At 42.5% G+C, this 25,865-nt stretch overlaps 1 protein-coding gene and 1 pseudogene across 1 annotated transcript in view; both read left to right on the plus strand.

The window, feature by feature from the left end:
• The window catches only part of LOC124545522, a 120,835-nt gene extending 99,126 nt beyond the window's left edge, over positions 1–21,709 (plus strand). The window contains exons 6-7 of the mRNA XM_047124469.1: positions 1,684–1,836; positions 20,860–21,709. Coding sequence (XP_046980425.1) covers positions 1,684–1,836; positions 20,860–20,947 — 241 coding nt within the window. The 3' untranslated portion in view covers positions 20,948–21,709. The remainder of the gene's footprint in view (positions 1–1,683; positions 1,837–20,859) is intronic.
• Positions 8,924–9,041, plus strand: LOC124546372 (annotated as a pseudogene).
• Positions 21,710–25,865: the final 4,156 nt, after the last annotated feature.

Below are 25,865 nucleotides of genomic sequence, written 5' to 3' on the forward strand. Positions count from 1 at the left end.
CGAAATGTAACAGTAGGTGGCGCTGTAAGCATCATAATTTAATAGCGGTCGACTACAAATGACAAATGCATCATGCAACAATGACTAATATGTACTTTTGACGTTAAACAAACTGTACTACCCAATGTGCATGGGTTTACAGGTGTGATACTGTTAATTACGTAAGCCCTTCCACATAGAGCAAGGTCATATCAAATCGGATGGAAAAAAATCGGTTTGTAATTGTCCTGAGGCCAAAAACCGCAGAAAAAGCATCAGTCAAAATCAAATCGGATTATTAATTTCCGTGTGACTGGTGCAAGACACGTTCAATATGCTGTCCACCGTTTTGTACAACAAGTTGAAATCGAGAAACAGCATGTTCCACAACTGATCGAAGTGTTTCCGAGGTCACGTTCAGAATATGTTAGCAATGCGTGCCTTCGATGCAGCTAAATCAGAAAACTGAACTCAACATTTATCAGACAGCCCCACAGCCAGAAGTCACACGGATTAAGACCAGGTGATCGGGATGGCCAGCTGTAGGGAAGTGGTGGCTGATAATTCTGGCATTTCCAAAATGGCCTTTCAGCAGCTGCTTGACTGGATTTACAATGTGCGGAGGTGCGCCATCTTGCATAAAAATGACCCCATCCAGACATTCACCGTGTTGGAGATCTGGAATGACGTGGTTGTGCAAAAGACACTCATAGCGCTTACCAGTGACGGTGCAGGTAACAGGACTGGAAGCACCTGTCTCTTCGAAAACATATGGCCCTGTGATAAATGATGCCGTAAACCCGCACCACACAGTGACCTTTTCAGGATGAAGTGGTGCTGGTTGATTTGCGTGTGGATTTTCAGTTGCCTGTATTCGACAATTCTGTGTATTGACATATCCTGTCAGATGGAAGTGCGCTTTGTCTGTCCACAAAATCTTCCACGGCCAATCTTTTTCCACTTTTATGCGAGAAAGAAATTCTAAAGCAACGGTCTCTCTCGCTGACAGGTCAACAGGAAGCAACTCTTGCACATGGGTAATCTTGAATGGACAGCAAAGATGGATGTTTCGTAGGACTTTACGCTCCGTGCTCACGGGTATATCCAATGTTCGGGCAATTCTCCATGCACTACACGTTTGCACACCACCACTCGTTTTCTCCTACATTGCTGTGGCCACTGTTTTCACTGACGTCGAATCAATTCGTTTCCTCCCTCTACCAGGCTGCACACCATAAGAACCAGTCTTTTCGAATTCCGAATCATTTTCTGCAGACTCACGGCAGTCATCGGACCAACACCTTTTTTCAAACCCTTCAGTGTCCGGTACCTCTGCAGAGCGACGTGTGCACAGTCATCATTCTTGTAATACAGCTTTACAAGCACAGCGAGATCTTGCATTAAGACAGTCATGGCGAACGTCGCAGACGCGAAGGGAGGAAAAGCCGTATACCCGGCGTGTTTATATCAACCCAGTGGGTCGTGCGCATGACAGGTGTTTTCTTTTACATATTATGACACATACAGCGGAATCTAATCAATTTTCACACTATTTTTTTCTTCTGCTATACGTGTTCCCCCTTCTCCGATAGTGGTGTTATTTCTACAGCGTTTTGAAAGTTTAACTTTAATTGTAATCACACTGTATATCCCTGATAAGGAATTCGTTCAGCTCTTCTTCTTCCTGCTTTATCTCTCTTTCAGATCCCATTGTGAGTGCGACCGCGAATTCTACCGCTGCCTGAAAGATGCCAACACGCTAGTGTCCCTCAAGGTGGGCGTCATCTACTTCAGCATCCTGCGACCCCAGTGCTACGAGGAGACTTATCCAGTAGCCAGATGCAAGAGCTATTCGCTGTAAGTAGGAACATTACATCTCAATAACACTGAGGATTATTACTTTCTACGTAACGGGGTCTATGGAGCATTCTCGTGTATTTAATGATTTTTTCTGATACTATCTAGAAGTCCTAAGAGATAATCGACAACTGATGGTTCTGCTAAACCAACGCTAATGCGAAGAAAGGACTGAGGTATCCGGGTTCGAGTCCCTGCCCGGCACCCAATTTTAATCTGCCAGGCAGTTTTAATTAAAACATCGGACACCGCATTGCAGTCACAAGTCACTAGGTGGGGTGAGGCTGAGCCACTTTTTCGCAGAATCTTTTCTTCCAGGAGCGCTATTCCGGTAAGTTATATGGGAGAGCTTCTTCTCTTGAAAAGTCAGACACAGGCACGAGCAGAAGCGAATCTACGGGGCTGTGTCGTGAATTCTGCTTGCAGGGCTCGATCAGTAACACCAACGACCCCGAAAACGGCAGGATTCCGCGTTCGAGTCCTGATCTTGCTCAAAGTTATAATCTACCAGAAAGTGACAGTTTTAATCTTCTCGTGATAAATACTGATATTAACGCTACTTTTGAGTACAATAGACGTATTTTAATGTACACTATCTAATGTAAAGTATCCGGTACCCCACTGCAGCGCGGGACTTGCCGCTAGACGTCGCGAGAGGCGGACCCGTAGGTAGGGGGTGCTGAGTCTCGTCAGCAGAGGAGCAGCGACAGCAGAGTGGGTCAGTGAGTCGGGACGCCACTGGAGGTCACGTCAGTGACAGATCCAGCAGGCACTTTTCAACTCTTTCAAAGCTGCGCAAGTCGACTGCAGATGATGTGACGGTGAAGTGGAAACGACAAGCAGTAACCAACCACAGTTCAGACCTCATGAACTGTCCGCTGTTCCGAGCAGAGTTGGAGCAGTGATAAAAGCGATTAGTGGGTACACCCCGTGTTAATGTGCACTAATACTGTAAGTGTCCGGATATTTTTGATCAGACAGTCAACGCGTTTACAGGTGAGAAGGGACAACGGACCATTAATGCTGAAGTAGTTGCTTCACAAATTCCGGAGGCCATGACGAAAAGCGTCCCCCAATCTCTCCTTGATCGAGATGTGTGAGATGCTATGGAGCAAGTTATCAGCCCTTCACCTCCAACCACCAGTCTGTAGGATCTGCGCGCTTAGGTGCAGGCGGCTTGGTGTGGAGTATCACAGAACTATATTCGAGACGTGGACAACTCCATGCTATACATCCCGATGCTTCTATTCACAACCAACGAGGCCCGACACCACTCTATCACATAGGTCTTGTGGCCATGTAGCACAATATACACTGATAAGCGAAGTGTGACCAGTACCTACTGCTACGTTGGATGCTACCTTGTGGCGTTGTGGGCACGTGGCTGGAGTATCAAAAGTATGTAAGCAGAGCATACACGGACGGGCGATCATTCTAGCGAAGATATAGGCAGCACATGCGGAAATCCATTGAGATAAGCCATTTTGACAAAGGGCACATTATTATTATGCAGATCCTATAAAAGTGTATCACAGAAATAGCGAACTTGATCGAATGTTCACTTTCTACTGTCGCGAGCGTCTACAGAAAAACTACGATTAGGCGCTAATCTGCTGGACGTCCACCACTCTTCACAGAACGGGGGTTTCGGAGGTTTGTCTGCTCTGTAAAGTAGGAGCGATGGTCATCTGTGACGTCTCTGCCGAAAGAGCACAGTGCTGGTGCACGCACAAGTGTTCTGTACTTTGTCGGACATGGAGCTCTACAGCAGACCGTCTCTACGTGTTCACATGTTGACCCAATGACAACGGGGCCCTCGGGAGTCGACCGTCTAACAGCGAAAACATATCGGCTCTTCGGGTGAATCACGTTTTTGCTACACTAGGTCGATGGTCGTCTCCACAAACGCTGGTGATTGGTGAGAGGAGGCTCGAAACGTACGGCACACCACGGACGCAGACTGGAGGGAGCAGTATTATGCTGTGGGAGACAGTCTCCTGCGGTTACATGGGACCTGTGATAGTAATCGAAGACACGCTGAAAGCTACGAAACATCTGCAGCCTTTCACGCTTGATGTATTTCCTGACGACGATGCCAGATTTCAGCAGTATAACTCTCTGCGTTTCGTTGCCAGAACCGTGCTGCATTCGTTTCAGGAGCGTTATAGTGAACTCACGTTGATGTCTCGGCTATGAAATTCTCCTGTTATAAATCCTATGGAAAATTTATGGGTCGCTATGGAGCACCATCACCGCATACGCAAATCAACGGCCCAATATTTACGGGAATACATGACCTGCACGTAGACAGCTAGTATCACATATCTTCATAAACCTACCAACAAACTGTCAGATCCCTGATACGCATAATCAGTGACGTATTTCATTCCAAAGACGGACAAACAAGCTATTAAGCAAGTGATCATAATGTTTTGGCTTATTAGTGTATGTTAGTACTTCCAAGTTGACTGCAATCATTTCTTGTGTGTGGTACAAACTACCTGCATGACAATGAATGTAAAATACATTCTCGAGAAAAGAAAAACAACGCACCGCGATGTTATTATCCAAATGGGACGGAAATCGGTGTATGTAATGTACATGCATAGAAAAACAAATGATTACAATTTGAGAAAAATTGCATGATTTATTCAAGAGAAAGAGCTCCACAAATTTAGAAAGTCAATAACCAAGCGGTAAACCTCTGCCCCTTATGCTAGCAGATATTCTTCTTGGCATTGCTTGACAAAATGGTTCAAATGGCTCTGAGCACTATGGGACTTAACATCTGAGGTCATCAGTCCCCTACAACTTAGAACTACTTAAACCTAACTAACCTAAGGACATCGCACACATCCATGCACGAGGCAGGATTCGAACCTGCGACAGTAGCAGCAGCGCTGTTTCTGACTGAAGTGCCTAGAACAGCTCGGCCACAACGGCCGGCCCATTGCTTGAGACAGTTGTTGGATGTCCTCCTGAAGGATATCGTCGCAAATTCTACCCAATTATCCGTTAGATAGTCAAAATCCCTAGAAGGTTGGACGGCCCTACCCATAATGTTTCAGAGGTTCTCACTTGGGGAGAGATCAGGCGATCTTGCTGGCCAAAGTAGGTTTTCGCAGGAACGAAGCCAAACAGTAGAAAATATAGCCGTGTGTAGGCAGGAATTACCTTACTGAAATGTAAATCGGGATGGCTTTCCATGAAGGACAATAAAACCCCTTTGTTCTGCCGCAAACGACAACCAAAGGGTCCAGCTATGAAGAGAAATGGGACAGTACACCATCACTCCTGGTTTCCGGGCTGTATGGTAGGCTACAGTCAGGTTGACGTCACACCGCTTCTGGGACGTCTCCAGATACTTCTTCGCTGGTCGTCGGGGTCACGTGGAAGCGAGACTCATCAATGAAGGCAGTTATACTCGAGTCAATGAGATTCCACGCCGAGGATGTATCTGGTGATGTCCTGGACAGAGGTGAGATTACTAACCTGACAGTCGCCCACCATGTGTCCCAGAAAACATGAGTGATGATCTGAGGTGGATCTCATTATCAGCAGGATCCCAGTGATTGTCATCCACAGCGTAGCAGTACATCGACGATATTCTACACCCCGTTTTGTTTTCCTTCATTATAAGCCACCCTAGGCTGACATTTCAGCAAAATAATGCCCGCAGGCACACGGCGAGAGCTTTTACTGCTTGTTTACGAGTTCGTCAAACCCTAGCTAGCTTGGCCAGTAAGGTCGTCGGATCTTTCTCATTTAAGGATATTTTGGAGGATTATGGGCAGGTCCCTCCAACCTGCTTGGAATTTTGACGATCTAACGCGCTCGTTGGACGGAATTTGGCACGATATCCTTCAGAACATCAGACAACTCTGTGAATCAATGCCAAGTAGAATAACTGTTTTCATAAGGTCCAGAGGTCGACCAACCCGTTATTGACTTGCTCAGATTGTGAAGCTTTTTCTGTTGAATAAACCATCGATTTTTTTCTGATACTTTAATTATTTGTTTGTCTGGAGATGTAAGTCACATCTACCAATTTCCATCCCTCTCGGGTAGTTCGTTCATGGTGTATCGTTCTTTTTTTTCCCCTTAGAGTGTATTTCTGATGTCAGCTTGTAATTGGGAGATCTATACTTCCCACTCTTTTCATTTGTATATCACCAGTCTAAAAACACATAACTAAATCTTTATCAACTACTTGCCAGAAAATTTAGTGGCTGTCAGACGGTTTTAACAAGGGCAGAACGAAGTTTTCATTATTCGCTCACAGTGTGTTTCACATTTTTTTACCAATCCTTTGGAATCGCGTAACAGCTTCAATGACACACAATTAAAAATCTGTTTGCACGCTTTGCAGGCGAGAACATATCACTTCCGTTGTATAGTTTCCCACAGATGACCTTGCCGGAAATACCAGTTTGCAAATGCACTTGCGCCAAATCACAGGGTAATATCTACGCTGGTAAGTCGTATAAGTCGCAGAAATCGCTTTTTAACGATGGTAGAGCGTCGTCGGACATAAATTATGAATTCAAGCTCTGTGAATTTAAACAGTGACAAATCTGAAGTTACCGACTTTACCGAAAAGTAGCATTCACGGAAATCATATCGCCAAGTCACAGTTTATCCTATCCTTACCGATTATACCTCCGGACTCTGCACTCTTGCACACAGGCAGGTTGGTTGCAGGCCCTCAACAGGTCTGAGACAGAACCAGCTGTCATCAGAAAACACAACAGATCTCTACCCAAACCTCCAATGGGCTATCGCTTGACACCACTGAAGTCGCAAATGGCGGTGGTTTGGGAACAGTAAATGCACGCTGCAGGGTGTTTGGCTCGGAGCTGTCCTTGAAGTAACCGATTCGTTGCGTCATTGTGGTGCCACCTGCTGCTCAATTTGCTTCTGCAGATGCAGTACAACGCGCCAGAGCCATACGCCAAAGTCATACGATGGTCTTCCCTCTCAGTAGTGCCACGTGGCCGTTCGGGCCCGGTCTTCATGCCACCATACATTCTCGTGACCACCGCTGCCAGCAGTCAAGTACAGTGGCTACACTGCTGCCAAGTCTTTCTGCAGTATCGCAGGAGGAACATCATGCTTCTCGTAGCCCTCTTACGCGACCTCTTTCAAACTGAGTGAAGTGTTGCTAATGACTCCTTGACTTAACATTAAACCACCACGTACAATTCCAAAGATGACCGTAACTCTTTGACTGTTTCAGAAAACATCGTTCTTGTGCAACGCAGCTAGCTCTTTATTCGCACAAAGTAATGGCCGCTATCGACAGGGGATCTCAAGTTGATTCCGTATTTCTAGATTTCCGGAAAGCTTTTGACACCGTTCCTCACAAGCGACTTCTAATCAAGCTGCGGGCCTATGGGGTATCGTCTCAGTTGTGCGACTGGATTCGTGATTTCCTGTCAGGAAGGTCGCAGTTCGTAGACGGCAAATCATTGAGTAAAACTGAAGTGATATCAGGTGTTCCCCAGGGAAGCGTCCTGGGACCTCTGCTGTTCCTGATCTATATAAATGACCTGGGTGACAATTTGAGCAGTTCTCTTAGGTTGTTCGCAGATGATGCTGTAATTTACCGTCTAGTAAGGTCATCCGAAGACCAGTATCAGTTGCAAAGCGACTTAGAAAATATTGCTGTATGGTGTGGCAGGTGGCAGTTGACGCTAAATAACGATAAGTGTGAGGTGATCCGCATGAGTTCCAAAAGAAATCCATTGGAATTCGATTACTCGATAAATAGTACAATTCTCAAGGCTGTCAATTCAACTAAGTACCTGGGTGTTAAAATTACGAACAAATTCAGTTGGAAAGACTACATAGATAATATTGTGGGGAAGGCGAGCCAAAGGTTGCGTTTCATTGGCAGGACACTTAGAAGATGCAACAAGTCCACTAAAGAGACAGCTTACACTACACTCGTTCGTCCTCTGTTAGAATATTGCTGCGCGGTGTGGGATCCTTACCAGGTGGGATTGACGGAGGACATCGAAAGGGTGCAAAAAAGGGCAGCTCGTTTTGTATTATCACGTAGTAGGGGAGAGTGTGTGGCAGATATGATACGCGAATTGGGATGGAAGTCATTACAACAAAGACGTTTTTCGTCGCGGCGAGATCTATTTACGAAATTTCAGTCACCAACTTTCTCTTCCGAATGTGAAAATATTTTGTTGAGCCCAACCTACATAGGTAGGAATGATCATCAAAACAAAATAAGAGAAATCAGAGCTCGAAGAGAAAGGTTTAGGTGTTCGTTTTTCCCGCGCGCTGTTCGGGAGTGGAATGGTAGAGAGATAGTATGATTGTGGTTCGACGAACCCTCTGCCAAGCACCTAAATGTGAATTGCAGAGTAGTCATGTAGATCTAGATGTAGACTTAAACTGCCCACTACCTCACATGCTCACGTTCCGAGACATAGTGTTTGCTGTCTTACTCTTTTGATTGGTCCCCTCAACAAAACCCATACAACCGAGGTCCCTTTGGTCTATCGGCTGCTGTACCGTCATCCACTACCGTGATAGGTCCTTCAAGATGAATGTCCGATATGGCAGACTTCGGAAACGACAAACATTACTTACGAAAGCGATGTAACACTTTACAACAACAGTTCACATCCATGTGACGTTTACAGAAAACCTCATGTTTGCCGGAGCCGCTACAGTTACATGACTACTGCAGATATCACAGAGGTTTCGAAACATCACCGTGAACGGTTCCCTATACTCTTGTGCCTCGGCTTGTCGGTAACGTGACTTCCGGCTTTACTATGTCGCTGCACAGTACGCACCTGTTTCAGCGAGGACCATGAGTCAGGAAAGTGTTATTTTTCCCTGCAGTCGAGATATGATCGCATCTACATGACATCCACATCTACGTGAGTACTCTGCAGTTCGCACTGAGTGCGCGGCAGAGGGTTCATCGGACCATTTTCACACTGTCTCTTTACTGTTCTACTCTCGAACAGCATGCGAGAAAAACGATCAGTTGTGTCTTACTGTGCTAGCCCCGATTTCTCTTATTTTATTACGCTGATTATTTCTCCCCATGTAAGAGGAGGGAGCCAACGGCCTTGCCGCAGTGGTACCACCGGTTCCCGTCAGATCACCGAAGTTAAGAGCTTTCGGGCTGGGCTAGCACTTGGATGGGTGACCAACCGGCCTGCCGAGCGCTGTTGGCAAGCGGGGTGCACTCAGCCCTTGTGAGGCAAACTGAGGAGCTACTTGATTAAGAAGTAGCGGCTCCGGTGTCGGAAACTGATATACGGCCGGGAGAGCGGTATGCTGACCACATGCCCCTCCATGTCCGCCTCCAGTATGCCTGTGGGCTGAGGATGACACAGCGGCCGGTCGGTGCCGTTGGACTTTCCAAGGTCTATTCGAACGGAGTCAGTTAGTTAGTTATCAAAGAGGAGAGAAAAGATGGATACTGAGACTTCTTGAAAAGATCTCGGCCTAACGAATAACGCATTTATTTTAATTATTGCTACTCCAGCTCGAGTATCATTTTCGTGACACCCTCTCTTATTTCACAACAGCACAAACCGAGCTACCCTTCTTTGAACTTCTTCGATATCCTCCGTCAATCTGATACGATAAGAATACCGTACCGCTTTGCAGTTCTCTAGCAGAGGAGGAATCTCTTTGACAGATTTGTTACATCTACTAAGCGTTCTGCCAGTGGAATGCAGTCTTTTGTTCGCCTTTCCCTGAACATTATCCATGTGACCGTTCCAAATTAAGTTGTTCGTAGTTATAATCCTTAGATATGTTGTTGAAATAGCGCTTAGACTTGTGTGATTTATCATGTAACCGAAATCTGACGGATTTCTTTTCGTACTCATGTGGATGACCTTACACTTTGCAGTGTTTGTGGCCCATTCCCACTTTTCGTACGACGCAGGTAGCTTCTCTAAATCATATTCCAATTGGTTTTGATCATGTGATGGCTTTATTCCTACCCCGAATGAGCCAAGGACCCTGCCGTTGGTGAGGAGGCTTGCGTGCCTCAGCGATAAAGATGGCCGTTCCGTAGGTGCAACCACAACGGAGGGGTATCTGTTGACAGGCCAGACAAACGTGTGGTTCCTGAAGAGGGGCAGCAGCCTTTTCAGTAGTTACAGGGGCAACAGTCTGGATGATTGACTGGTCTGACCTTGCAACACTAACCAAAACGGCCTTGCTGTGCTGGTAGTGCGAACGGCTGAAAGCAAGGCGAAACTACAGCCGTAATTTTTCTCGAGGGCATGCAGCTTTATTGTATGGTACTCTTGGGTAAAATATTCCGGAGGTAAAATAGTCTCCCATTCGGATCTCCGGGCGGGGACTACTCAGGAGGAAGTCGTTATCAGGAGAAAGAGAACTGGCGTTCTACGGATCGGAGCGTGGAATGTCAGATCCCTTAATCGGGCAGGTAGGCTAGAAAATTTAAAAAGGGAAATAGATAGGTTGAAGTTAGATATAGTGGGAATTAGTGAAGTTCGGTGGCAGGAAGAACAAGACTTTTGGTCAGGTGAATACAGGGTTGTAAATACAAAATCAAATAGGGGTAATGCAGGAGTAGGTTTAATAATGAATAAAAAAATAGGAGTGCGTGTAAGCTACTACAAACAGCAAAGTGAACGCATTATTGTGGCCAAGATAGACACGAAGCCCATGCCTACTACAGTAGTACAAGTTTATATGCCAACTAGCTCTGCAGATGATGAAGAAATTGATGAAATGTATGATGAGATAAAAGAAATTATTCAGGTAGTGAAGGGAGACGAAAATTTAATAGTCATGGGTGACTGGAATTTGAGAGTAAGAAAAGGGTGAGAAGGAAACATAGTGGGTGAATATGGATTGGCGGAGAGAAATGAACGAGGAAGCCGTCTTGTTGAATTTTGCACAGAGCATAACTTAAGTATGGTTCAAGAATCATAAAAGAAGGTTGTATACATGGAAGAATCCTGGAGATACTAGAAGGTATCAGATAGATTATATAATGGTAAGACAGAGATTTAGGAACCAGATTTTAAATTGTAAGACATTTCCAGGGGCAGATGTGGATTCTGACCACAATCTATTGGTTATAAACTGTAGATTAAAACTGAAGAAACTGCAAAAAGGTGGGAATTTAAGAAGATGGGACCTGGATAAACTGAAAGAACCAGAGGTTGTACAGAGTTTCAGGGAGAGCATAATGGAACAATTGACAGGAATGGGGGAAAGAAATACAGTAGAAGACGAATAGATAGCTCTGAGGGATGAAGTAGTGAAGGCAGCAGAGGATCAAGTAGGTAAAAAGACGAGGGATAATAGAAATCCTTGGGTAACAGAAGAAATATTGAATTTAATTGATGAAAGGAGAAAATATAAAAACGCAGTAAATGAAGCAGGCAAAAAGGAATACAAACGTCTCAAAAATGAGATCGACAGGAAGTGCAAAATGGTTAAGCAGGGATGGCTAGAGGACAAATGTAGGGATGTAGAGGCTTATCTCACTAGGGGTAAGATAGATACTGCCTACAGGAAATTTAAAGAGACCTTTGGAGAAAAGAGAACCACTTGTATGAATATCAACAGCTCAGATGGAAACCTAGTTCTAATCAAAGAAGGGAAAGCAGAAAGATGGAAGGAGTATATAGAGGGTCTATACAAGGGCGATGTACTTGAGGACAATATAATGGAAATGGAAGAAGAGGTAGATGAAGACGAAATGGGAGATACGATATTGCGTGAAGAGTTTGACAGAGCACTGAAAGACCTGAGTCGAAACAAGGCCCCCGGAGTACACAACATTCCATTAGAACTACTGACGTCCTTGAGAGAGCCAGTCATGACAAAGCTCTACCATCTGGTGAGCAAGATGTATGAGACAGGCGAAATACCCTCAGACTTCAAGAAGAATATAATAATTCCAATCCCAAAGAAAGCAGGTGTTGACAGATGTGAAAATTACCGAACTATCAGTTTAATAAGTCACAGCTGCAAAATACTAACGCGAATTCTTTACAGGCGAATGGAAAAACTGGTAGAAGCCGACCTCGGCGAAAATCAGTTTGGATTCCGCAGAAATGTTGGAACACGTGAGGCAATACTGACCCTACGACTTATCTTAGAAGCTAGATTAAGGAAAGGCAAACCTACATTACTAGCATTTGTAGACTTAGAGTAAGCTTTTGACAATGTTGACTGGAATACTGTCTTTCAAATTCTAAAGGTGGCAGGGGTAAAATACATGGAGCGGAAGGCTATTTACAATTTGTACAGAAACCAGATGGCAGTTATGAGTCGAGGGGCACGAAAGGGAAGCAGAGGTTGGGAAGGGAGTGAGACAGGGTTGTAGCCTCTCCCCGATGTTATTCAATCTGTATATTGAGCAAGCAGTAAAGGAAACAAAAGAAAAATTCGGAGTAGGTATTAAAATCCATGGAGAAGAAATAAAAACTTTGAGGTTCGCCGATGACATTGTAATTCTGTCAGAGACAGCAAAGGACTTGGAAGAACAGTTGAACAGAATGGACAGTGTCTTGAAAGGAGGATATAAGATGAACATCAATGTAGTCGAATTAAGTCGGGTGATGCTGAGGGAATTAGACTAGGAAATGAGACACTTAAAGTAGTAAAGGAGTTTTGCTATTTGGGGAGCAAAATAACTGATGATGGTCGAAATAGAGAGGATATAAAATGTAGACTGGCAATGGCAAGGAAAGCGTTTCTGAAGAAGAGAAATTTGTTAACATCGAGTATAGGTTTATGTGTCAGGAAGTCGTTTCTGACAGTATATGTATGGAGTGTAGCCATGTATGGAAGTGAAACATGGACGATAAATAGTTTAGACAAGAAGAGAATAGAAGCTTTCGAAATGTGGTGCTACAGAAGAATGCTGATGATTAGATGGGTAGATCACATAACTAATGTGGAAGAATTGAATAGAACTGGGGAGAAGAGGAGTTTGTGGCACAACTTGACAAGAAGAAGGGACCGGTTGGTAGGACATGTTCTGAGGCATCAAGGGATCACAAATTTAGCATTGGAGGGCAGCGTGGAGGGTAAAAATCGTAAAGGGAGACCAAGAGATGAATACACTAAGCAGATTCAGAAGGATGTAGGTTGCAGTAAGAACTGGGAGATGAAGAAGCTTGCACAGGATAGAGTAGCATGGAGAGCTGCATCAAACCAGTATCAGGACTGAAGACAACAACAACGATGACTTTATTAGGCGGTAAACAACAGCAGAAATTGATAACACTCTAAGGTGGTTCTCAGATTGTCTCCGAAATCATTTATGTGGATTAGAAATAGGTTAGAAATAGGAAAAGACCTTTAGCTCTTCCTTAGGGAACGACAGATAGCACTTCTGGTTTGCTCGATGACTTTTCGCCAGTTATTACAAACTGTGACCTCTCTGACAGGAAATTACACTTCCAGTACCACGGCTGAGGTGACACTCTGTAGGCTCGCAGTTTGATTATATGCCGTTTGTGAAGAATGGTGTCAAAAGTCTCGTGGAAACCAAAGAAATGGGATCACTTTGAGCCCATGTCGACAGCACTCTTTATTTCATGAGAATAAAAAGTAACTGTGTAGCGCAACAACGGTATCTTCTGAATCCCTGCTATGTGTCAATAGTTCGATTTCTTCCAGGTAACTTGTAATGCGCGAACACAGCATATTTTCTAAAATCTTACAGCAAGTCGACGTCAGCTGTATTGTTCTGTAATTCAATGCATTATTCCTGTTTCCTTTGTTGATGTATTAGTGTGACCTGTGCAAGTTTCCGGTCATTGAGTAGGGATCTTTCGTCGAGCGAGCGTTTGTAAATGATTAGTAAGTATGAGGCTACTCTGTCAACGTACTCTGAAACGAACCTAACTGATATACTGTCTGTACCAGAAGATTTGCCGTTATTGATTTGAGTTGCTTTGCAGCATAGAGGATGTCTTCTTCTAAGTTACTCATGTTGGCAGCTACACTTCATTCGAATTCTGAAACATTCCTTCGTCTTCTTTGGTAAAGGAATTTCGGAAAACCGCACCTAGTGACCCCACTTCAGTGACACTGCATTGGTAACATTGCCACCGGTATCGCGTGGTGAAGATTTTGTTTGTTTCTTGCCACTGGCGTGCTTTATGTAGGACAATATTCTCGACAATATTTCGAGACAAGAGTCTGTCGTACGTCCGACCTTTGTGTCAGCACAGTGAGTGTACTAATGTGTGCAAACTTAGCTTACCACTTACCGCACAAATGGATAAATCATCTGAACTGTCTTCTCAAGTCCAGGGTGTCAAACCGACATTCTAAATAAATATGACCCTGGCCCTGTGAGGCAGTTAATATCAGGTGCAGATCGTAACAAAAATCATTAGAAATCCTCCTGTCACCTACCTAGAATGCATTAATTAATAAAAGTGAAAGTTTGGGGTCTATTCTAGAAAGAAAACACAGCTATTCCCTATTTTATTCTACATGTAATTTATCAACTGTTGCTTTCAGGGGTCAAATGATAAACAACAATCATGTTCAATTACTTTTGACACTCAATAACAAAATATTTAATTCTTGGAAATATTGAAATGACAATTATTAAAATCGGTATCACTACACATGAAAATTTTTTTCACAGGAAAGAATGATTATTAAAAATCTTCGTCAGCTCATTTAAATCTATGTTGTCGTAGCTGGCCAGTGCACTGAGTTGGTGGAGAACAAATTTACTTTTTGAACCAACGAAAAAAAAAAACTTTCATGTACAAAGTGTGAGGGTGGGTTAGTGTCCTAGCTTTTGATATTCAATGGTCAAAGCGTACGCAAGTTGAAGTGAGGAAATCTAGACTCAACATTTATTGTGGCCTAATACGTGATGGTACTTTACCAAGCGGCATCTGCAATTGCGTTGTCTCTGTGCTGGATCTGAAATGCTAATTCCCTACTCTGGCCGTGACTGAATTAAGTAACTACCGCTTTGCTATCTGTCGCCACGATACATGAAGTGTATGCTCCCCACTTTGCAGAAAGCAAAGCACCTATAGCCTTTGCTTATTTCCACATACTTCTGCGGTCCACCGCGAGACAAGAGAGATAGATTTTAGGTCTCAAAATGCTTTTATATAATGGGGATCTTCCCACTGTGTCGCATCTGCGTCGCCAAGTGTGGCTTCAGCCAATCACGGTCTCGCTAGAGGTGAATACATTTTTATTTTCTTGCTGGGTCGCAGCCTATCCCTGTTAATGACGTGCAGCCTCTTACCCTCCGTCACAGCTTTATTTACGTTAAAAGGAATAGTGTCTTGTTCTAGCCTCACCACTTTTTGCGCTGAAGCTCGCCGTTCTCATGCTAAATGGGAGTTTTACGATATCATTAACCACCTGCTTGGTTCGTCTCGAAAATGCATTTCGCTTTAACTTGTTTGATCCATGACATTGTCCATATTGTTAGAGATTGTTTTGTTGGTTTTCAGTACATGAGATTAACTGCAATTACCTTTTGTTGATATAATGTAATTATTATTTTCTGAGGATCTCATACTGTATTGTCCTGTCATTATGGGTCAAGCTCATGTAAGGTCCGTAAAATCCGGATACCTTAAAAATTTCGTTGTGGAAACAATTACAAACAATTCGCATAGCACCGTCGATAGTATGTTTCTCCCAGTACCTTTTAACCAAAGACAAGCAGACTCTGAGTTAAACATTCTGATTAAGCCCTCCCGAACCATCACGGTAAGTCCAGCGATGTGTGACCTTAAGGGCCATTGTACCACAAGTACTGTTACTGGAAGGCTGTGAAAAATGGTGATAACCTGAAAACAGTAACATGATGTCAAAGAGAGCAGCATCTGTATGCGAGTGAGCTAAAACGGGACACAATGATCGCTGCCTACGTAATGGCTATGAAAGAAGATACAGAACAAATTCAGAAGTTCGTAGCCATTATCGCAGTATGTCAGTCTTACATATATGAAAGTGTAAAGGAGTTGATCGGCGAGCTGTAAAGGGAATCTTCGAAAGTAAGGCGACATAGTTCTCGTGCAGTCCTGATTAAGAAATTTCAGGATACAATATTTACGTAACAGTGTTTACCAATCCTCCTGCCTCTACCACGTCTCGCACAGATAAGACGAGAGAAATTAGGACATCTACAAAGGTGTATGAGTAGTTATCCGTTCCTTTGCTCGCTACGCGACTGGATTGCATCAGAAGTCGCTAACACACTGACGGAAAAAAAATCTCAACACCAAGAACGAGATACGCGATATAAACAACAGTTGATAGCGCTGTTTCTACATCTGAAAGACGAAGTCTATTCTAAATTCGCGCCAGTCGCTTAAGAATGGCGCTATACCGCCACTATGAGGATGCAAACCAGGCTTGCTTTAAATCCACGCTGTAACTGTCGTGAGCGCCATTAAAATTGCTACACCAAGAAGAAATGCAGATGATAAACGGATATTCATTCGACAAATGTATTGTACTGGAACTGACATGTGATTACATTTTCACGTAATTTGGGGGCATAGATCCTGAGAAATCAGTACCCTGAACAACCACCTCTAACCGTAATAACGGCCTTGATACGCCTGGCCATTGAGTCAAACAGAGCTTGGATGGCGTGTACAGGTTCAGCTGCCCATGCAGCTTCAACACGATGCCACAGTTCATCAAAAGTAGTGACTGGCGTCTAGTGAGGAGCCAGTTGCTCGGACACCATTGACCAGACGTTTCCAATTGGTGAGAGATCTGGAGAATGTGCTGGCCAGGGCAGCAGTCGAACATTTTCCGTATGCAGAATGGCCCGTACAGGACCTGCAACATGCAGTCGTGCATTATCCTACTGAAATGTAGGGTTTCGCAGGGATCGAATGAAGGGTAGAGCCATGAGTCGTAACAAATCTGAAATGTAACGTCCACTGTTCAAAGTGCCGTCAATGCGAACAAGAGGTGACCGAGACGTGTAACCAATGGCACCCCATACCATCACGCTGGGTAATACGCCAGTATGGCGATGACGAATACATGCTTCCAATGTCCGTTCACCGCGATGTCGCCAAACACGGATGCGACCATCGTTATGCTGTAAACAGAACCTGGATTCATACGAAAAAATGACGTTTTGCCATTCGTGCACCCAGGTTCGTCATTGAGTACACCATCGCAGGCGCTCCTATCTGTGATGCAGGATCAAGGGTAACCACAGCCATCGTCTCCGAGCTGATAGTCCATGCTGCTGCAAACGTCGTCTAACTGTGCAGATGGTTGTTGTCTTGCAAACGTCCCCATCTGTTGACTCAGGGATCGAGACGTGGCTGCACGATCCGTTACAGCCAAGCGGATAAGATACCTGTCATCTCGACTGCTAGTGATACGAGGCCGTTCGGATTCAGCACGGCGTTCTGTATTACCCTCCTGAACCCACCGATTCCATATTATGCTAGCAGCCATTGGATCTTGAACAACGCGAGCAACAATGTTACGATACGATAAACTGCAATCGCGAATACAATTCGACCTTTTCAAAGTCGGAAACATGATGGTACGCATTTCTCCTCTTTACCCGAGCCATCACAAAACGTTTCACCAGGCAACGCCGGTCAACTGCTGTTTGTGTATGAGAAATCGGTTGGAAACTTTCCTCATGTCAGCACGTTGTAGGTGTCGCCACCGGCGCCAACCTTGTGTGAATGCTCTGAAAAGCTAATCATTTGCATATCACAGCATTTTCTTTTTGTCGGTTAAATTTCGTGTCTGTAGCACGTCATCTTCGTGGTGTAGCAATTTTAATGGCCAGTAGTGTAATTACCTTTGAAAATGGACGTGGTGAGTTGATGTTAATTAAGAACAACTTTAACGCGATAATGAATTCGTTACCAACGCTTCACTTACTTTGAAAGAGGTCGTGTAACAGCGCTACGACTATCACGATGTTTGTTTTGCGATATTGCAGAAAGACTTGGCAGGATTGTAGCTACTGTACATGACAACTGGCAGCGGTGGTCACGAGAACGTATGGCAGCATGAAGACCAGGCTTCGGACGACCACGTGGCTCTGCCGAGAGGGAAGACAATCGTACGACTTTGACGCATGGCTCTAGCGCATCGAACTGCATCTGCAGCAACAATTTGATCAGCAGGTAGCGCCACAATGACATAACGATCTGTTGATCTGTTAACGGATCGTTTGCTTCAAGGACAGCTCTGAGCCAGACGCCCTGGATCGTTTGCTTCAAGGACAGCTCTGAGCCAGACGCCCTGTGGCGTGCAATCCGCTGATCCCAAACCACCGGCATTTGTGACCTCAGTGATGTCAAGCGAGAGCTGATTGGTCGTCAGAGTGGAAATCTGTTGTGTTTTCTGATGGCATCTGTTTCTAACTCAGTGCCAGTTATGCCCATGTTTTTGTTAGGAGGAGGTCACTTAAAGGGCTGCAACCTGTCTGCATGCTAAACACATTGGACCTACACCTGGAGTTATGCGCTTGGGCCCGATTTCGTATGACAGCTGGAGCACTCTCGTGCTTATCTCACGCATCCTTTCTGCAAATCTGTACATCAGTTTGGTGATTCGACCTGTTGTGCTGCCATTCGTGAACAGCATTCCACCGGGTGTTTTCTATTAGGGTAACTCTTGGCCACATACCGCTGTCGCAACCCAACATGCTCTGCAGAGTGTTCGATAACCTGATCTGTCTCCAATGGAGCACATATGGGCCATCATTGGACGACAACACCAGCGCCATCCACAAACAGCGTTACCTGTTCCTGTACTGGCTGACCAAGTGCAACAGGCATGAAACTCCATCCCATAAACTCACATCCGACACCTGTACAGTACATCGCATGCACGTTTTGCATCCTTGCATTTAACATTCCGACTATTACACCGGTTACTAATGTTCCAGCATTTCATATTTTCAATGGCTTATCTCGCGCTTACATTAACATATGATCTTGCAATGTTAATCATATAATTATGTTACCTAGACAAATGAATTCCAGAAATCTCATTCCCCTTCATTAATTACTTCTTGGTGTTGCGATGTATTTTCCGTCAGCGTTTTTGCACGAAGTACCCTCCACTTCCCCCTGTACATTAGCTCGAGTAATACACCGATGAAAAAAAAAAAAAAAAAAAAAAAAAACACAACATAATGGAAGAAAGATGTGTATCATACCAAAGTCACGTGACTATTTCAGTTTGATGTTGTCTACACGTGCTGTCTGCTATACTCACTACATACATATTCCCGCTCTATGATCTCTCTAAATAAGATGGACACAAAATTTTGTGCTTACAGCTCGGTCAGAAACAGGAACAACCAATAGCATACCACAGCATTCGTGTCAGGTCACGTGATGGTCCTTGCTTGCCACTTTGGAGACTCCATATTGGATTTCATCGCGTTTTATTGTTTCTGTATTATAAGTTGCGTGTTAAGACAGTATACCATTACAAGGTGACGGCGCATTGAAGATTTATCAGAAATGTCACTCTTGCTATGATTTGTTACAATTAAACATCAGTTAACGACACTTAAGTATTAAAAGGCTTTTATGAGGTCCCGAGACGAACAATAATAATGCCAAGTGTTGCATGTGAACGGTGTAGTTAGAGATATGTATTTGTGATGTGGGAGGCGGTAAATTCGCATTCTGCTACATGCTAAAACTTTTCCTCCATTTTCGTTTTTGTAACAGATTCTGGGTGCCTAGAAGTATGTTCCATAACATTCGATGTTATTTAACGTTCTCTCTCTCTCAGAACGATTTTGTGATTGCAGTCTGATTAAAAAACGTAACATAAAACTCCTGCAAGTGAAACGATGAGCAGTAATATCTGTATTCTAGCTTACTGCCAATACCCTGCTGTTTATTCCGAATTTGTCGCAATTTTCATGAGTGTGGATCAGTCCCCCAGAACTTAGAACTACTTAAACCTAACTAACCTAAGGACATCACACACATCCATGCCCGAGGCAGGATTCGATCCTGCGAACGTAGCGGTCGCGCGGTTCCAGACTGAAGCGCCTAGAACCGCTAGGCCACACCGGCCGGCGAGTGATAATGAACTTTGTGCAAAATAGGGAATGGACATCGAGGGTGCGGGTCTGACTGTGATTTGTACCCTAATTACCGTAACAAGTCTTACGTCTCCTAAATGATGATTTAGCCAATACCCTTGTCGCAGTGGTAACACCGGTTCCCGTCAGAACACCGAAGTTAAGCGCTGTCGGGCTGGGCTAGGACTTGCATGAGTGACCATCCCGTCTGCCGAGCGCTGTTGGCAAGCGGGGTCCAGTTAGCCCTTGTGAGGCAAACTAAGGAGCTACTTTATTGAGAAGTAGAGGCTCTGGTCTCGTAAACAGACATACATGTGGGACAGCGGTGTGCTGACCACATGCCCCTCCATATCCACCTTCAGTGACGACTGTGGGCTGAGGATGACACGGCGGCCGGTCGCTACCGTTGGGCCTTCCGAGGCCTATTCAGATGGAGCTTAGTTTGGTTTAGTTAAATGATGATTTAAGGACAAAAATATGCATTTGCTTGTAGCAGGCAACACTGTTCGCCAAGAGAACTGTTCAATACACTGTCTGCTACAAATTTCAAAAAAGTTTTCGTTGAATTTTTACACAAGTGAATGTTCTAGAAGCGGAAGCCAGCACCACGAGCACTCACGTATTGACTGTATGGACGAACTTTTATTTCCCTCCCATTTTTCAGAAAAATAACTGCAGTGACAAAATGCCCTATTTCATGAATCGTTTGCTGACTAAATGTTCCCACAATGTTTCACATCTAAACATTCTGCTTTCATAATGTCTGCCACGGCACCCACAGAACACCAAAGGTAAAAATGATTACGGCAGACCTCCCACGGCTAATCGGAAATGAAGGAATCCTATTGCGTCGGAAATGCGATTCGTTGTTCTTGTTTCGGGCCGAGCTGTGCCTAAGGTAATTTTGTGAGTAGTAGATTACTGGTCCTGTCTTTAATGTACCTCTGTGCACACAGGCTGGGCGAGACACCGCACTGCAGCGAGTACGAACTGGACAGGAGCGGCGAGCCCCGCTGGCAGTGGCTGGACAACCCGCACTTCTGACGTCAATACCGGCCGGCGCCGTGTTGGAACTGGAGGCCACAGCTCACCTCACCATCTCGCAACACTGCTTCAATCTACAGCTCCGTTTCTTGCAACTCTTACTGTTGAGGTTGCTCCACAATGCCCAATAAACTTTTTTCTTTATAAAGAAAATCCCAGAGGTTCTTGTTAAAAGTATGCACATAATTTGTTGATTTTGTGGGAAAAAATTTGGGCCGATCCTTTTCTTCTGTCCATTAATATGGTTTTAACTTTAACAGCAGCATATGACAATGTAACGGGTGCTTATAATTGAAGTGCAGCTACTCAAAGAGGTCCATTATTGACTATAGTTATCATAGGACAGGGAAATTTGGTAGACATTCAAATGTGTTAGAGTGCAACCAGTTTTGGCCACCAGAGGCAAATCTGACATTGTGAATGAAAGAAATTCGTATAGAAATATTTACATTTGTAATAGATTAGGAATGGAACTTGAGCATAAAGGGTCAAACACGTGATAAAAGCATATGTTGACTTTATTATTAACTGCCAATTGCACAACCAGTTCAATATCAACACTGTAGACATTGAAAAGTTACTGTACAGTGTCACATTTGCACCTGGTGTTCCAACAACTAGAGCAACAATGTGGCAGTGCCCAGCCCACTTCACCCTGTGTCCATTTGGGTGGAATGAAATTATCAACAAAGGAATTATATACTATCAACAAAGGAAGTATAATAATAATATCTGCTTCAGAATTGGGTTTTCCAGTGAATCCAGCGATTTCAATTGTTTGTGGTTCAAAAAAAGGAATTGGAATTTTTTGATTTTTCAGTCTTTCTTGTTCTGGTTCAAGTGAATATTTTTGTTCGTATTTAACAACAGGAACATGAATTTCCATACTTTTAACAACAATTTTACCTTCTTTATCATTATTACTAAGCCATCTAAGAATAAAATATTCTGATCTTTTCTGGGGCTCCAAGTGAAAACTACTATTGAATCTCCTTCCTTTATTACTTCTTTAAAATGCTTAAAAATACACCAAATAATTCTAATGGGTAAAGTACTTCATTTTGTTGGGTTTTCAGTTTTACTATTGTTAAAAATATGTCGTTCCATAATTATTTCATTTGATAGAGAAGAAGTTAATTGAAAAGAGTTGATGAAGAAATAAACAGGTGTTCAAATCCAGACAAAATATTGTTTTCTTTTTTAATTGTAATAACATCAAATAACTTTAACACATAATTATCAGTTAGTTAAATATTTGATTTACCATCATATACTGAAAAATTCTGTTCCATCTGTGTGAATAACATCAAATGTCACATAGAGTTGTGAATAATTAGGCTGAATCCAACCATCACCTATATTAATATTAATATATGTTTTCTTGTTTGGATTCTTTAAATTATTCTTTGTTTTCTCATTAACAGGAAATGAGTACAACTGATAACTCTTGATTTTGTTCTTTATTTATTAAGGAAAAAATTATTAACCTGATTTTAAAATTACTGCTACACAAGCACTAATTAGGTCAATCAAATTATCATTTTCATCACTTGTAGTTATTTCTAAATTCTGAATTGCATCAAAAATTAGAATATTTACAGACTAATTTGGTCCACTAATTATTGGTCCTCCAAATTCAGGATTTGGTTTAAATGAAGAAATAATATTAGTTTATCTATGAAAATGATCAGTAGGTTTAACAATCATTCCATCAGATGGATTAAAATTGATATTAATTAAATCAAATGCAATAATTTTAGGAACATCATTAGCAACTATTTTTTCATTAACTTCGATAATTTGATGATTAAATACAAAAATTTGTCCCATAAATCTTCTTTCTCCATAAATAATTTAATGTCACTTTCAGTAATGCAGATATTAGTTTTTTCGATTGAATAAATGCTTCAAACTATAAACCAAAAGGTATTTCTATCACTTCTCTTTCGGTATACAATTTGTTATTTTTTGATGTAATATTTGGACTTAAGAAAGGTGTATAATATGAAACTAATGAAACATTTCTATAAGTTTCTCTTATTGGTACAGTTCAACTTTTTTCAGACAGATGAATTATCACACAATCAAAATAATCTAGTCATTCTTATTAATGAAATTTTTTCAATTAAATGACAGATTGAGAACAAAAATAAGAATTCAGGAAAGGGAATTAAAAAATAAACTAGGTACAATTTTACCAAATTCTATTCGATGTTCAATAACAGGACCAAGGAGTCGTGGAAAAACAGTGTTAATGTTTGATAATTATATTATAGCCCCGGGATGGTTAAACTGGAATAAAATTTCTGCATTTATTCTAAAAGTTTAGATCAACCACAAATGTTAAGAATTCATAAAAGGATATGAAAAAATTGAAGATAAATTAATGGAAAAATTACTACTTTTATTGAAAGTATTGATGAAATTATTGCATTGGATGAATGTGAATATAATTCAGTTGCAGTTTTTGATGATTTCATTCTTGAAAAGCAAGATACAGTTCAAGAATATCTTACAGGCGGTAAAAGTTTGTTTTTTTATTCAAGTCAAATGTATTCAAAAATACCAGAACAGGTAGTTAGAGAAAATCATAATTTTCTAAATATTTTCAGGCAAGATGATACAAATTGAAATCATATTTATCACGAGTTTGTTGGACTTTATTTAAAATTTGGTGATTTTAAGGAGATGTGTAGTAAATGTTGGAGTAAAGATGAATTTGGTTTTATAACAATAGATATGACAAGAAAAATCAGTAAAAGTAAATACAGAGAAATGAAGCTGCACCACATGACCTATTCCATTCACAGATTCATCAAATTCAGAAGTGGCCTTTTCCACATAATTAATGTGGCTTTTACCCTTCTCAAACTAAGAGTTTCCCTGCACTTCAATAGGAAATCTAATCCTGATATTGCTTCTACTGTCAGATGAGAGACAATCAAAAATACTGCCATCAAAACATGTTCTTGAGACACAAACTTTGTCTGGCTTTTTTCCCTTCTCGTCAGTACCTTTCCCTTGGAAGCTCCTCTGACCTTTTCTCTTTTGTAATGGCAATGTTGACTACTTCTTTTCTCCGCAACAACAACTGAAATCATCTTCACATAATACCAAGGCTTGGCTACCTAAATCCAAAATACATGGAACAATTACATTATTGATGGTTACACTAACCATAGGAAACTTGTAGGAATTTACCTCTTCATTCTCTTCAAATAACACTTCTCTTATCTCTCCATAACCTACATACAACATTTCTGTACTATTTAAAATTCTTTGAAAACGAGAGCCACCTCACTTAGTTATCTCCTGCCGCAGGACTCTTCTACATTGCTCACATTGCATTGAGGGTGAGCTGACTGTACTTTGAATTGCATCGTGATGAACGATTGTCAGACCGCTGCCGATTTTCATGAAACACGCTTCTGTCATGGTTGTGTGGACGCCGCCCCCACGTCCCATGGCCTCTGTTGCCGCACTGCGGATTAAAATTGCGGTAGGGCATCTCTCAGACTTAGTTCATCGTTGCGCGTCCACGTATTATCGCCTCTTCGTGCATTGTTTGAATCAATTACTTGATTCTTGCAATAATTGTTGAAATGACACAAAGTCTTGCAGTTTTCGTCACGCAATGACTACCTTTCTCCGCAGTTTCGTCGTCAACTTGGTCAAACTGATAAACTCTGGGCCAGGGGCGATTCTAGAAGTCAGTCAAAGGAGGGGGGGGGGGGGGTTGGGGAAATGGAAGATCGCTAGCAAATTATCGACAAACTGGTAAAATTTTGTGTTGCTTAAAGTAGTTTTTGGTAACTGTTTTAGAGTTCAGGGTAAAAAACGTGTATTAATAAATAATAATTATGTAATAATAATAATAATTATTATTATTAATAAGTAATAAGAAATAATTAAACTCCCATTTTAAGTTAAATGATATTTATTGGTTTAGATAAAAAAATACATTGCAATCTATATTGCTACATAATTATAAAAAAAGGACTGAATCTGTTGGAGTAATATATTCACCCATTTCTGAAGTCATTTTATCCAGTGTAATATGATACTCCATTGGGAGAGGGGCCCATAGCCCCCATAGCCCTCCCCCCCTTGTCCCCACCCCTGTCTGGAGCTTACTAAGGCTGATCGAAATATTGCTTTTCCTTTATCATTTCCCGAGAAAACTTCACTGGACCCCGTTCTGTACTCTCACTGCAATTTTATTTCATTAAGATATTAAGTTTGATTCAGTCCTGCGCACTTTTCGACCACAATTCGTCCAAGAATGCCCTACAAAAATCTACGTATGTGACGCAATCGCTTATCAAACTTTTGCGTCCTTGCACTCGCTTCTTCGCGTGAATGTCTACACACAGACTTCATTCTCATAACGTTACTCCAAGATCAGGAAAATGTGTTTGTAAATTGCGACCGCCATACTTGGCGATGCTGCTGGTTTTAGGATCTGGATAGTGCGAATAATTGAGGAATGATACGAAATGTCACCTGCACGTTTCCCCATCTTCGTTCGTTTTGCTGGAGCTCCCTCTCCGAGCAATTTCTGTATGTTACTCAATCTTTCCTCGAGAGCTCTGATTTCTTTAGTGTCTGTTCGTCTCCTTTTATTCACATTAACAACATCGCCTTTACCATTTTAGCTGCTCGGGAAAATATGACTGTGGTTTTAATTTAAAAAATGTTCAAAATGTACAACTGTGTGTGAAATCTTATGGGGCTTAACTGCTAAGGTCATCAGTCCCTAAACTTGCACACTACTTAACCTAAATTATCCTAAGGGCAAACACACACACCCATGCCCGAGGGAGGACATGAATCTCCGCCGGGACCAGCCACACAATCCTGTGGTTTTAATTATTTCGGACTAAACTTGCCGATACTTTTGGATTTGGTTTGTTTCTTT

The sequence above is a fragment of the Schistocerca americana genome, chromosome 8 (assembly GCF_021461395.2).
Source record: "Schistocerca americana isolate TAMUIC-IGC-003095 chromosome 8, iqSchAmer2.1, whole genome shotgun sequence".
Lineage (NCBI taxonomy): Eukaryota > Metazoa > Arthropoda > Insecta > Orthoptera > Acrididae > Schistocerca > Schistocerca americana.